The 14,049-nt window shown below is 46.4% G+C and overlaps 1 protein-coding gene and 1 long non-coding RNA gene across 2 annotated transcripts; one reads left to right on the forward strand and one right to left on the reverse strand.

Moving 5' to 3' along the window:
- The first annotated feature begins 879 nt into the window (after nucleotides 1-879).
- LOC125522366 (uncharacterized) lies at nucleotides 880-1,653 on the forward strand. Its single transcript, XR_007289746.2, has 2 exons — nucleotides 880-1,209; nucleotides 1,296-1,653. It is a non-coding gene; the product is annotated as an uncharacterized LOC125522366 (long non-coding RNA).
- Nucleotides 1,654-2,126: 473 nt separating this feature from the next.
- Nucleotides 2,127-3,425, reverse strand: LOC147957368 (uncharacterized). Its single transcript, XM_087531664.1, has 2 exons — nucleotides 2,481-3,425; nucleotides 2,127-2,402 (listed from the first exon to the last, which is right to left on the reverse strand). Exons 1-2 carry the CDS (start codon nucleotides 3,423-3,425, stop codon nucleotides 2,127-2,129), a joined length of 1,221 nt encoding a protein of 406 aa, XP_087387790.1.
- Between the last annotated feature and the right edge of the window lie 10,624 nt (nucleotides 3,426-14,049).

Raw genomic sequence — 14,049 nt, forward strand, 5'->3', positions numbered from 1 at the left:
CATTGACTATGAACAAATGTATTAGGTGCTTGCAAAGCTTGGTGGCCAAATAACACAAATGATCTCCATACAAACAAAATAAAAATTCTACTCAAATAGTGCACTTATATTTTGAGCACAAACTTTGTTTTCTTACAGAGCTCCTCGGATGTCATTTGGCCACCAAATTATTACAAGCACCTAAAACATTGAGTCATAATTGAAGGTACAAAGTTTCAGATTATTTTATTTGTTTTGCCATGTTTTTGATCTTGGGTGTACCCGGGGTGCATATAGCTACGGTACAGATGAACCACTCACTTTTATTTTTCGGGAGAAGTTTGTTTTAAATCTTGTCTTCGTTCGACTTGACGAATTCAAACCCCAACCTTGGAATCACTGAAATCGACACCCCCACCTCTCTGATCCCAGTTCTTTGCGCCCTTAAGTCCGGTTTAGCATGGGATTCGCTGACGTGGCAGAGGAGGAGGCCGGGTTAGGTGAGTGATTAGAATAAAGGGAAAACTTTGTTTTTGCCACTTTAGTTTTTGCCAACTTTACTTATGCCACTCTAGAATTTGACATCTCACTTTTGCCACTCTTAACTTTTGACAATACATCACAAATGCCATTCCGTGGCAAAAACGATAATTTTTTATTTCACTTTTGCCACTCTTAGCTTTTGACATGTATTACAATTGCCACTCTAAAATTTTCGTTTTTGCCACGGAATGGCATTTGTGATGTATTGTCAAAAGCTAAGAGTGACAAAAGTGAAATGTCAAATTCTAGAGTGGCATAAGCAAAGTTGGCAAAGACTAGAGCGGCAAAAACAAAGTTTTCCCTAGAATAAATGATGCCACGTGTGCTACCCGATGCCCCTGTCTCTATATCCTCTGTTCTGGAAGCGCACTCTGCTCAGCGCAAGGTGGGGAACAAAAGTAGGGTTCCGCCGGCGACTGGCCGAGGCGACTGGCCGCGTCCATTAGCGGCGGCGATTGGCGATGTCGGCCATTAGCGGCGGCCATTCTGCTTCATCCTGTTTCCGCAGTGGCGCGGTTCGAAGGAGAGGCGTCGGCGGGTCAGCTCGGTCGCCCGTCCCATCGGGAGCAGCCCATGGATTACGAGCCGACGAAGTTCTGCAGCTTGTGCGGGAGGAAGGCTGCACGGTGGATCTCAGGGAGTCCAGCAAACCCAGGAAGGAGGTACTATTCGTGCGTGGATAACCAGGTAAGCTAAATTCGCCTCTTGTTTGCTGTGTATGTTCCCCTCTGTTGTACTTTTCTTGTTCTGAATTTTGTTTTTCAATTGGACAGCATGGGTTCATCGAATGGCATGAGGGGCCGACGACACCATTTATCCGTGATTTGTTGGGAGATCTTCGGGACAAAGTGTGGATGAGGCTGCTCTTGCTATTCAGTCCAATGAGATAGAAGTTGCTGCGTTGAGAGAGGAATTGGAGAAGAAGACTGAAGTAATTTCAGAAATTAGTGCTAGGTGTGAGAGGAAAGATGTGATTCAGATGTATAAATGTTCAGTTTCCGGAGTGATGCAATCTGGAGCTATCTTAATTGCAATGTAATGTATCTGAATCATGTTGGAATGAATTTGAAAGACCCAAATATGCTGTGTATGTCTGAATATCTTAGTTTTGACAGACCTAAATATGCTGTGTATGTCTGAATATCTTAGTTTTGATAGCTCAAGTATGCATTTTTTGATACTTTGTACAGCAAAAGTTTGCAATTTTTGACTGGCTGTGAGTTTACAGTATAAATGTACTACGCATCCTTTTTTTGACAGCAGGAAGTACTACATGGACATACTTAAGAGGAACAAGCACAATCACACTGACCAAATGACAGTGGTAGCACAGTACACTAGACACCAAATTTCAAAGTGGTCATTTTACAGTAGCATTGACAATTTTGCAGCAAACATGCATACATTCAAGGATCATTTGACAGTACCACTGAACTTAAACATAAATAGTGGTCATTTGACAGTACCAGAAGGACCATGTTCACATCATAAAACTAGAGTTGATATTAAAACTAGAACCATAAGCAGTACTTCGTACTGACACTTCCATCACAAGCACTAGTTCATTCTGACATTTTCCAAAATAGCCACATCATCAAAGAAATCTAGTAATTCCCACTAGCAGTGAAATAGGGCATGAATCTTGTCCCCCTTCCAGCTCCTGTCCCACTCCCAGCTCCTCTCCCTCTTCCAGCTCCTCTCCCACTCCCTCCAGCAGAAGCTGATGAAGTTCTAGTCACTCTCGGTGGTCTGAAGCTAGATGTTGCAGCTTGAGAGCTTGATCCTGCAGCTTGAAAGCTTGATCCAGTAGCTTGAGAGCTTGGTACAGCTGAAGCTCTAGCTGCTGCAGCCCTGCTTGTTGATGCATCTGTTTGTGCTTGCTGTAAATAAAATAGAGAAATTAGGGCAAAGTAAGTGCATATTTTCATTTGAAGAGAGCACACATAGTAATAAATTACCTCTGTGGCTCTCTGTTTTCTCCCTCTCTTGCCAAGATGTGACTTTGTTTTTTTGGTACTATCTCCATTCTTAGAACAAGAAGTTTTATTGTGTCCCTTACCACCACAAGATCCACAAGTTATCTGAATGCCATGCTTGCTCAGTTTCTTACCCTTTGGTGCTTCACCCTCTTCTCTCCTCCTGTCATTGTTCTTTTTCCTTTGCCCTGGCATGGCAATGTAGCCAGGTGCAACTGGCCTAGGGTTTTGGGACACAGGCCAATTTTCCTCTCCTTCAACAGGTTGCAGACAGTGCTCATAAATCTTCTTGAAAGTTTCAATGGAGTAGCAGTTGTCAATGTAATCTTCCCACTTTTTCCCACATTTATAGATAGCACATATGGCATGAGTGCAAGGCAGTGCTGCCAACTGAAAGTAACCACAAGAACAAGTCCTATTCTCAAGATTTACTGTGTACCTCCTGCCTCTCCCAGTCAGATGCTTGACCTCAAAGCCCTCCTTGCCATTCCAGAGGACCTCACAAAATTGAGTTCTTTTGATACTAGCCTTGAGTTTTTTGAAAATGTTTGGGCAAATTGTGCCCTTCCAGTTGTCACTTTTGGCTCTCTGCTCTTGAACTCTAACATACACTTTCTTCCTGATCTTCTCTTGCTGTGAAATAATGGGGTAGAACCTAGCTTCTATAATAGCATTGTTGAATGATTCACAAAGGTTGTTGTCAACCGATTCACATTTTGCCCCAACTAGAAAGAAAGCCCTAGCCCAATGCTTGGGCTCTGTCCTCATGATGTCCTTTGCACCATCACGAGTAAGTTGAGCTAGCTTGGCTTTGTTATAATTAAAATCTTCCCTGTTTGAAGCCTTTGCAATGGCCCAGAACCTTTTCTGCAACTCATGGTCTTTGTGTTTCTTTCTCCAATTGGCATAAATGTGCCTAGCACACATCCTGTGCTCTGCCCTAGGCAAGTAGTCTCTCATGCTTATAATTAGGCCCTGCAAAAAGAGACAAATGTTAGCAGCAAATAAAAAATACATTTGCAAAAAAAGACAAATGTATGCTACCAGCACATGAGACCAGGACCACTACCTAACCATAGGACTAGGAGCACTACCTAAACATAGGTATAGGTGTCGCTCCGACGAGGCGACCGAACCATTTCGACACTTACATAATGTTGGGGAACGTAGCAGAATTTTAAAATTTTCTACGCATCACCAAGATCAATCTATGGAGTCATCTAGCAACGAGGGAGAGAGGAGTGCATCTACATACCCTTGTAGATCGCGCGCGGAAGCGTTCAAGAGAACGGGGTTGATGGAGTCGTACTCGTCGTGATCCAAATCACCGATGACCAAGTGCCGAACGGACAGCACCTCCGCGTTCAACACACGTACGGTTGGGAAGACGTCTCCTCCTTCTTGATCCAGCAAGGGGGAAGGAGAGGTTGATGAAGATCCAGCAGCACGATGGCGTGGTGGTGGCTGCAGCAGGATCCCGGCAGGGCTTCGCCAAGCGCAAGCGGGGAGGAGAGGTGTTACGGAGGGAAAGGGAGGCGCCAAGAGCAAAGGGGGTCCGGCTGCCCTCCCTCCCCCCTCTTTATATAGGGGCCTTGGGGGGGCGCCGGCCCTAGGAGATGAATCTCCAAGGGGGCGGCGGCCAAGGGGTGGCTTCCCCCCCAAGCCAAGTGGGGGGCGCCCCCACCCCTAGGGTTTCCCAACCCTAGGCGCAGGGGAGGCCCAAGGGGGGGCGCACCAGCCCACCAGGGGCTGGTTCCCCTCCCACTTTAGCCCATGGGGTCCCTCCGGGATAGGTGGCCCCACCCGGTGGACCCCCGGGACCCTTCCGGTGGTCCCGATACAATACCGGCGACCCCCGAAACCTTCCCGATGGCCGAAACTGGACTTCCCATATATAAATCTTTACCTCCGGACCATTTCGGAACTCCTCATGACATCCGGGATCTCATCCGGGACTCCGAACAACTTTAGGGTTACTGCATACTAATACCTCTACAACCCTAGCGTCACCGAACCTTAAGTGTGTAGACCCTACGGGTTCGGGAGACATGCAGACATGACCGAGATGCCTCTCCGGTCAATAACCAACAGCGGGATCTGGATACCCATGTTGGCTCCCACATGCTCCACGATGATCTCATCGGATGAACCACGATGTCGAGGATTCAATCAATCCGTGTACAATTCCCTTTGTCAATCGGTACGTTACTTGCCCGAGACTCGATCGTCGGTATCCCAATACCTCGTTCAATCTCGTTACCGGCAAGTCACTTTACTCGTGTCGTAATGCATGATCCCATGATCAACCACTTGGTCACATTGAGCTCATTATGATGATGCATTACCGAGTGGGCCCAGAGGTACCTCTTCGTCATACGGAGTGACAAATCCCAGTCTCGATTCGTGCCAACCCAACAGACACTTTCGGAGATACCTGTAGTGTACCTTTATAGTCACTCAGTTACGTTGTGACGTTTGGCACACCCAAAGTACTCCTATGGTATCCGGGAGTTGCACAATCTCATGGTCTAAGGAAATGATACTTGACATTCGGAAAAGCTACAGCAAACGAACTACACGATCTTTGAGCTATGCTTAGGATTGGGTCTTGTCCATCACATCATTCTCCTAATGATGTGATCCCGTTATCAATGACATCCAATGTCCATAGTCAGGAAACCATGACTATATTTTGATCAACGAGCTAGTCAACAAGAGGCTCACTAGGGACATGTTGTTGTCTATGTATTCACACATGTATTACGATTTCCGGATAACACAATTATAGCATGAACAATAGACAATTATCATGAACAAAGAAATATAACAATAACCATTTTATTATTGCCTCTAGGGCATATTTCCAACAGTCTCCCACTTGCACTAGAGTCAATATTCTAGTTACATTGTGATGAATCGAACACCCATGCAGTTCTGGTGTTGATCATGTTTTGCTCTAGGGAGAGGTTGTTGGAAATATGCCCTAGAGGCAATAATAAATTAGTTATTATTATTATTATTATATTTCATTGTTCATGATAATCGTTTATTATCCATGCTAGAATTGTATTGATAGGAAACTCAGATACATGTGTGGATAAATAGACAACACCATGTCCCTAGTAAGCCTCTAGTTGTCTAGCTCGTTGATCAATAGATGGTTACGGTTTCCTGACCATGGACATTGGATGTCGTTGATAACGGTATCACATCATTAGGAGAATGATGTGATGGACAAGACCCAATCCTAAGCCTAGCACAAGATCATGTAGTTCGTTTGCTAAAGCTTTTCTAATGTCAAGTATCATTTCCTTAGACCATGAGATTGTGCAACTCCCGGATACCGTAGGAGTGCTTTTGGTGTGCCAAATGTCACAACGTAACTAGGTGGCTATAAAGGTACACTACAAGTATCTCCGAAAGTGTCTGTTGGGTTGGCGCGAATCGAGACTAGGATTTGTCACTCCGTGTAAACGGAGAGGTATCTCTGGGCCCACTCGGTAGGACATCATCATAATGTGCACAATGTGACCAAGGAGTTGATCACGGGATGATGTGTTACGGAACGAGTAAAGAGACTTGCCGGTAACGAGATTGAACAAGGTATCGGGATACCGACGATCGAATCTCGGGCAAGTACAATACCGCTGGACAAAGGGAATTGAATACGGGATTGATTGAATCCTCGACATCGTGGTTCATCCGATGAGATCATCGTGGAACATGTGGGAGCCAACATGGGTATCCAGATCCCGCTGTTGGTTATTGGCCGGAGAGTTGTCTCGGTCATGTCTGCATGGTTCCCGAACCCGTAGGGTCTACACACTTAAGGTTCGATGACGCTAGGGTTATTAGGAAGACTTGTATGTGATTACCGAATGTTGTTCGGAGTCCCGGATGAGATCCCAGATGTCACGAGGAGTTCCGGAATGGTCCGGAGGTAAAGGTTTATATATGGAAAGTTGTTGTTCAGGTTCCGGGAAAAGTTCGGTTTTTTCCGGTATTGTACCGGGAAGCTTCTGGAAGGTTCCGGAGGATTCCGGAGGGGTCCGGAGGTCTGGAAAATGTTCCACCATGTCCAATACAGCAGAATGGGCTGTAAGGGGGCGCCCTAACCTTAATGGGCCAAGGGCACCAGCCCCCCCAAGGCCCATGCACATGGGAGAGGGGAAACCCTAAGGGGGAGGGCTTCCACTTGACTTGGGAGGCACTCCTCCCCCCCTTGGCCGCCGCCCCCAACCCTAGATGGGATCTAGGGGGGCCGGCCCCCCTCTCTCCCCACCTATAAATAGTGGAGGGGTGGGAGGGCGGCCACACCCTTGAACCTGGCGCAGCCCCTCCCCTCCAATACCTCTCCTCCTCCGCGTGAGCTTGGCGAAGCCCTGCCGGAGAACTACCACTCCATCACCACCACGCCGTCGTGCTGCTGTTGGACTCTCTTCCTCAACCTCTCCCTCCTCCTTGCTGGATCAAGGCGTGGGAGACGTCTCCGTTCCGTACGTGTGTTGAACGCGGAGGTGCCGTCCGTTCGGCGCTAGGATCATCGGTGATTTGGATCACGACGAGTACGACTCCATCAACCCCGTTCACTTGAACGCTTCCGCTTAGCGATCTACAAGGGTATGTAGATGCACTCTCCTTCCCCTCGTTGCTAGATTACTCCACAGATTGATCTTGGTGATGCGTAGAAAATTTTAAATTTCTTCTACGATCCCCAACAGAGGTTTAGTCAACGGATCTGCCACATTCAGGTCCGTATGTACTTTACAAATCTCTATGTCTCCATTTTGAACACTTTCACGAATGGAGTTGAAGCGACGCTTGATATGCCTGGTCTTCCTGTGAAACCTGGGCTCCTTGGCAAGGGCAATAGCTCCAGTGTTGTCACAGAAGAGAGTCATCAGGCCCGACGCATTGGGTATGACTCCTAGGTCGGTAATGAACTCCTTCACCCAGACTGCTTCTTGTGCTGCCTCCGAGGCTGCCATGTACTCCGCTTCACATGTAGATCCCGCCACAACGCTCTACTTGCAACTACACCAGCTTATTGCCCCACCATTCAAAATATACACGTATCCGGTTTGTGACTTAGAGTCATCCAGATCTGTGTCGAAGGTAGCATCGACGTAACCCTTTACGACGAGCTCTTCGTCACCTCCATAAACAAGAAACATATCCTTAGTCCTTTTCAGGTACTTCAGGATATTCTTGACCGCTGTCCAGTGTTCCATGTCGGGATTACTTTGGTACCTTCCTACCAAACTTACGACAAGGTTTACATCAGGTCTGGTACACAGCATAGCATACATGATAGCCCCTATAGCCGAGGCATAGGGGACGACACTCATCTTTTCTCTATCTTCTGTCGTGGTCGGACATTGAGCCGTGCTCAATCTCGTACCTTGCAATACAGGCAAGAACCCCTTCTTTGACTGATCCATTTTGAACTTCTTCAATATCTTGTCAAGGTACGTACTCTGTGAAAGACCAATGAGGCGTCTCGATCTATCTCTATAGATCTTGATGCCTAATATATAAGCAGCTTCTCCAAGATCCTTCATTGAAAAACACTTGTTCAAGTAGGCCTTTATGCTTTCCAAGAGTTCTATATCATTTCCCATCAACAGTATGTCATCCACATACAATATGAGAAATGCTACAGAGCTCCCACTCACTTTCTTGTAAATGCAGGCTTCTCCATAAGTCTGCGTAAACCCAAACACTTTGATCATCTCATCAAAACGAATGTTCCAACTCCGAGATGCTTGCACCAGCCCATAAATCGAGTGTTGGAGCTTGCACACCTTGTCAGCATTCTTAGGATCGACAAAACCTTCCGGCTGCATCATATACAATTCTTCCTTAAGGAAACCATTAAGGATGCCGTTTTGACGTCCATTTGCCATATCTCATAATCATAGAATGCGGCAATTGCTAACATGATTCGGACGGACTTCAGCTTCGCTACGGGTGAGAAAGTCTCATCGTAGTCTACCCCTTGAACTTGTCGATAACCCTTAGCGACAAGCTGAGCTTTATAGATGGTTAAGTTACCATCCGTGTCTGTCTTCTTCTTAAAGATCCATTTATTTTCTATGGCTTGCCTATCATCGGGAAATTCAGTCAAAGTCCATACTTCATTTTCATACATGGATCCTATCTCGGATTTCATGGCTTCCAGCCATTTGTTCCGAATCCGGGCCCGCCATCGCTTCTTCATAGTTCAAAGGTTCACTGTTGTCTAACAACATGATTTCCAAGACAGGGTTGCCATACCACTCTGGTGCGGAACGTGTCCTGGTGGACCTACGAAGTTCAGTAGCAACTTGATCTGAAGTTTCATGATCATCATCATTAACTTCCTCTCTAGTCGGTGCAGGCACCTCAGGAACATTTTCTTGAGCGGCGCCACTAACCGGTTCAAGAGGTAATACTTCATCAAGTTCTACTTTCCTCCCACTTATTTCTTTCGAGAGAAACTCTTTCTGTAGAAAGGACCCATTCTTGGCAACAAAGATCTTGCCTTCGGATCTGAGGTAGAAGGTATACCCAATAGTTTCTTTAGGGTATCCTATGAAGACGCATTTTTCCGATTTGGGTTCGAGCTTCTCAGGTTGAAGTTTCTTGACATAAGCATCGCATCCCCAAACTTTTAGAAACGACAGCTTAGGTTTCTTCCAAAACCATAATTCATACGGTGTCATCTCAACGGATTTCGACGGAGCCCTATTTAAAGTGAATGCGGCAGTCTCTAAAGCATAGCCCCAAAATGACAACGGTAAATCGGTAAGAGACATCATAGATCGCACCATATCCAATAGAGTGCGATTATGATGTTTGGACACACCATTACGTTGAGGTGTTCCAGGCGGTGTGAGTTGTGAAACTATTCCACATTTTCTTAAGTATGTGCCAAATTCGTGACTCAAGTATTCTCCCCCACGATCTGATCGCAAGAACTTGATTTTCCTGTCACGTTGATTCTCAACCTCACTCTAAAATTTCTTGAACTTTTCAAAGGTCTCAGACTTGTGTTTCATTAAGTAGACATACCCATATGTACTTAAGTCATCAGTGAGGGTGAGAACATAACGATAGCCACCGTGAGCCTCAACACTCATTGGACCGCACACATCAGTATGTATGATTTCCAATAAGTTGGTTGCTCGCTCCATTGTTCCTGAGAACGGAGTCTTGGTCATTTTATCCATGAGGCATGGTTCGCATGTGTCAAATGATTCGTAATCAAGAGACTCCAAAAGTCCATCGGCATGGAGCTTCTTCATGCGTTTGACACCTATGTGACCAAGGTGGCAGTGCCACAAGTATGTGGGACTATCATTATCAACCTTACATCTTTTGGTATTCACACTATGAATATGTGTAACATTACGCTCGAGATTCATTAAGAATAAACCATTCACCAGCGGAGCATGACCATAAAACATATCTCTCATATAAATAGAACAACCATTATTCTCGGATTTAAATGAGTAGCCATCTCGAATTAAACGAGACCCTGATACAATGTTCATGCTCAAAGCTGGCACTAAATAACAATTATTGAGATTTAAAACTAATCCCGTAGGTAAATGTAGAGGTAGCGTGCCGACGGCGATCACATCGACCTTGGAACCATTCCCGACGCGCATCGTCACCTCGTCCTTCGCCAGTCTCTGTTTATTCCGCAGCTCCTGCTTTGAGTTACAAATATGAGCAACCGCACCGGTATCAAATACCCAGGAGCTACTACGAGTACTGGTAAGGTACACATCAATTACATGTATATCACATATACCTTTAGTGTTGCCGGCCTTCTTGTCCGCTAAGTATTTGGGGCAGTTCCGCTTCCAGTGACCACTTCCCTTGCAATAAAAACACCCAGTCTCAGGCTTGGGTCCATTCTTTGGCTTCTTCCCGGCAGCTTGCTTACCGGGCGCGGCAACTCCCTTGCCGTCCTTCTTGAAGTTCTTCTTACCCTTGCCTTTCTTGAACTTAGTGGTTTTATTCACCATCAACACTTGATGTTCCTTTTTGATTTCCACCTCTGCTGATTTTAGCATTGAATATACCTCAGGAATGGTCTTTTCCATCCCCTGCATATTGAAGTTCATCACAAAGCTCTTGTAGCTCGGTGGAAGCGACTGAAGGATTCTGTTAATGACCGCATCATCCGGGATATTAACTCCCAGCTGAGTCAAGCGGTTATGCAACCCAGACATTTTGAGTATGTGCTCACTGATAGAACTATTTTCCTCCATCTTACAGCTGAAGAACTTGTCGTAGACTTCATATCTCTCGACCCCCGGCATGAGCTTGAAAAACCATTTTCAGCTCTTCCAACATCTCATATGCTCCGTGTCTCTCAAAACGCTTTTGGAGCCCCGGTTCTAAGCTATAAAGCATGCCGCACTGAACGAGGGAGTAATCATCAGCACGTGACTGCCAAGCGTTCATAACGTCTTGGTTCTCTGGGACATGTGTGTTACCTAGCGGTGCTTCTAGGACATAATCTTTCTTGGCAGCTATGAGGATGATCCTCAGGTTCCGGACCCAATCCGTATAGTTGCTGCCATCGTCTTTCAGCTTGGTTTTCTCTAGGAACGCGTTGAAGTTGAGGACAACGTGGGCCATTTGATCTATAAGACATATTGTAAAGATTTTAGACTAAGTTCATGATAATTAAGTTCATCTAATCAAATTATTCAATGAACTCCCACTCAGATAGACATCCCTCCAATCATCTAAGTGAAACATGATCCGAGTTAACTAGGCCATGTCCGATCATCACGTGAGACGGACTAGTCAACATCGGTGAACATCTTCATGTTGATCGTATCTTCTATACGACTCATGCTCGACCTTTCGGTCTTCTGTGTTCCGAGGCCATGTCTGTACATGATAGGCTCGTCAAGTCAACCTAAGTGTATTGCGTGTGTAAATCTGGCTTACACCCGTTGTATTCGAACGTTAGAATCTATCACACCCGATCATCACGTGGTGCTTCGAAACAACGAACCTTCGCAACGGTGCACAGTTAGGGGGAACACTTTCTTGAAATTATTATGAGGGATCATCTTATTTAAGCTACCGTCGTTCTAAGCAAATAAGATGTAAAACATGATAAACATCACATGCAATCAAATAGTGACATGATATGGCCAATATCATTTGCTCCTTTTGATCTCCATCTTCGGGGCTCCATGATCATCGTTGTCACCGACATGACACCATGATCTCCATCATCATGATCTCCATCATTGTGTCTTCTTGAAGTTGTCTCGTCATCTATTACTTCTACTACTATGGCTAACGCTTTAGCAATAAAGTAAAGTAATTACATGACGTTTATGTTGACACGCAGGTCATAAATAAATAAAGACAACTCCTATGGCTCCTGCCGGTTGTCATACTCATCGACATGCAAGTCGTGATTCCTATTACAAGAACATGATGAATCTCATACATCACATATATCATTCATCACATCCTTTTGGCCATATCACATCACACGACACATGCTGCAAAAACAAGTTAGACGTCCTCGAATTGTTGTTGCAAGTTTTTACGTGGCTGCTATAGGTCTCTAGCAAGAACGTTTCTTACCTACGCCAAAACCACAACGTGATATGCCAATTTCTATTTACCCTTCATAAGGACCCTTTTCATCGAATCCAATCCGACTAAAGTGGGAGAGACAGACACCCGCCAACCACCTTATGCAACTAGTGCATGTCAATCGATGGAACTAGTCTCACGTAAGCGTACGTGTAAGGTCGGTCCGGACCGCTTCATCCCACGATGCCGCCGAATCAAGATAAGACAAGTAACGGCAAGCAAATTGACAATATCCACGCCCACAACTGCTTTGTGTTCTACTCGTGCATAGAAACTACGCATAGACCTAGCTCATGATGCCACTGTTGGGGAACGTAGCAGAATTTTAAAATTTTCTACGCATCACCAAGATCAATCTATGGAGTCATCTAGCAACGAGGGAGAGAGGAGTGCATCTACATACCCTTGTAGATCGCGCGCGGAAGCGTTCAAGAGAACGGGGTTGATGGAGTCGTACTCGTCGTGATCCAAATCACCGATGACCAAGTGCCGAACGGACAACACCTCCGCGTTCAACACACGTACGGTTGGGAAGACGTCTCCTCCTTCTTGATCTAGCAAGGGGGGAAGGAGAGGTTGATGAAGATCCAGCAGCATGACAGCGTGGTGGTGGATGTAGCAGGATCCCGGCAGGGCTTCGCCAAGCGCAAGCGGGGAGGAGAGGTGCTACGGAGGGAGAGGGAGGCGCCAAGAGCAAAGGGGGTCCGGCTGCCCTCCCTCCCTCCTCTTTATATAGGGGCCTTGGGGGGGCGGCCCTAGGAGATGAATCTCCAAGGGGGCGGCAGCCAAGGGGTGGCTTCCCCCCCAAGCCAAGTGGGGGGCGCCCCCACCCCTAGGGTTTCCCAACCCTAGGCGTAGGGGAGGCCCAAGGGGGGCGCACCAGCCCACCAGGGGCTGGTTCCCCTCCCACTTCAGCCCATGGGGCCCTCCGGGATAGGTGGCCCCACCCGGCGGACCCCCGGGACCCTTCCGGTGGTCCCGGTACAATACCGGCGACCCCCGAAACCTCCCCGATGGCCGAAACTGGACTTCCCATATATAAATCTTTACCTCCGGACCATTCCGGAACTCCTTGTGACGTCTGGGATCTCATCCGGGACTCCGAACAACTTTAGGGTTACTGCATACTAATATCTCTACAACCCTAGCGTCACCGAACCTTAAGTGTGTAGACCCTACGGGTTCAGGAGACATGCAGACATGACCGAGACGCCTCTCCGGTCAATAACCAACAGCAGGATCTGGATACCCATGTTTGCTCCCACATGCTCCACGATGATCTCATCGGATGAACCCCGATGTCGAGGATTCAATCAATCCATATACAATTCCCTTTGTCAACCGGTTCGTTACTTGCCCGAGACTCGATCGTCGGTATCCCAATACCTCGTTCAATCTCGTTACCGGCAAGTCACTTTAATCGTGCCGTAATGCATGATCCCGTGATCAACCACTTGGTCACATTGAGCTCATTATGATGATGCATTACCGAGTGGGCCCAGAGATACCTCTCCGTCATATGGAGTGACAAATCTCAGTCTCGATTCGTGCCAACCCAAAAGACACTTTCGGAGATACCTGTAGTGTACCTTTATAGTCACTCAGTTACGTTGTGACGTTTGGCACACCCAAAGTACTCCTACGGTATCCGGGAGTTGCACAATCTCATGGTCTAAGGAAATGATACTTGACATTCGGAAAAGCTATAGCATACGAACTACACGATCTTTGAGCTATGCTTAGGATTGGGTCTTGTCCATCACATCATTCTCCTAATGATGTGATCCCGTTATCAATGACATCCAATGTCCATAGTCAGGAAACCATGACTATATTTTGATCAACGAGCTAGTCAACTAGAGGCTCACTAGTGACATGTTGTGGTCTATGTATTCACACATGTATTATGATTTCCGGATAATACAATTATAGC

The sequence above is a fragment of the Triticum urartu genome, chromosome 7A (genome assembly GCF_056163025.1).
Source record: "Triticum urartu cultivar PI428250 chromosome 7A, HENAU_Tu73, whole genome shotgun sequence".
Classification (NCBI taxonomy): domain Eukaryota; kingdom Viridiplantae; phylum Streptophyta; class Magnoliopsida; order Poales; family Poaceae; genus Triticum; species Triticum urartu.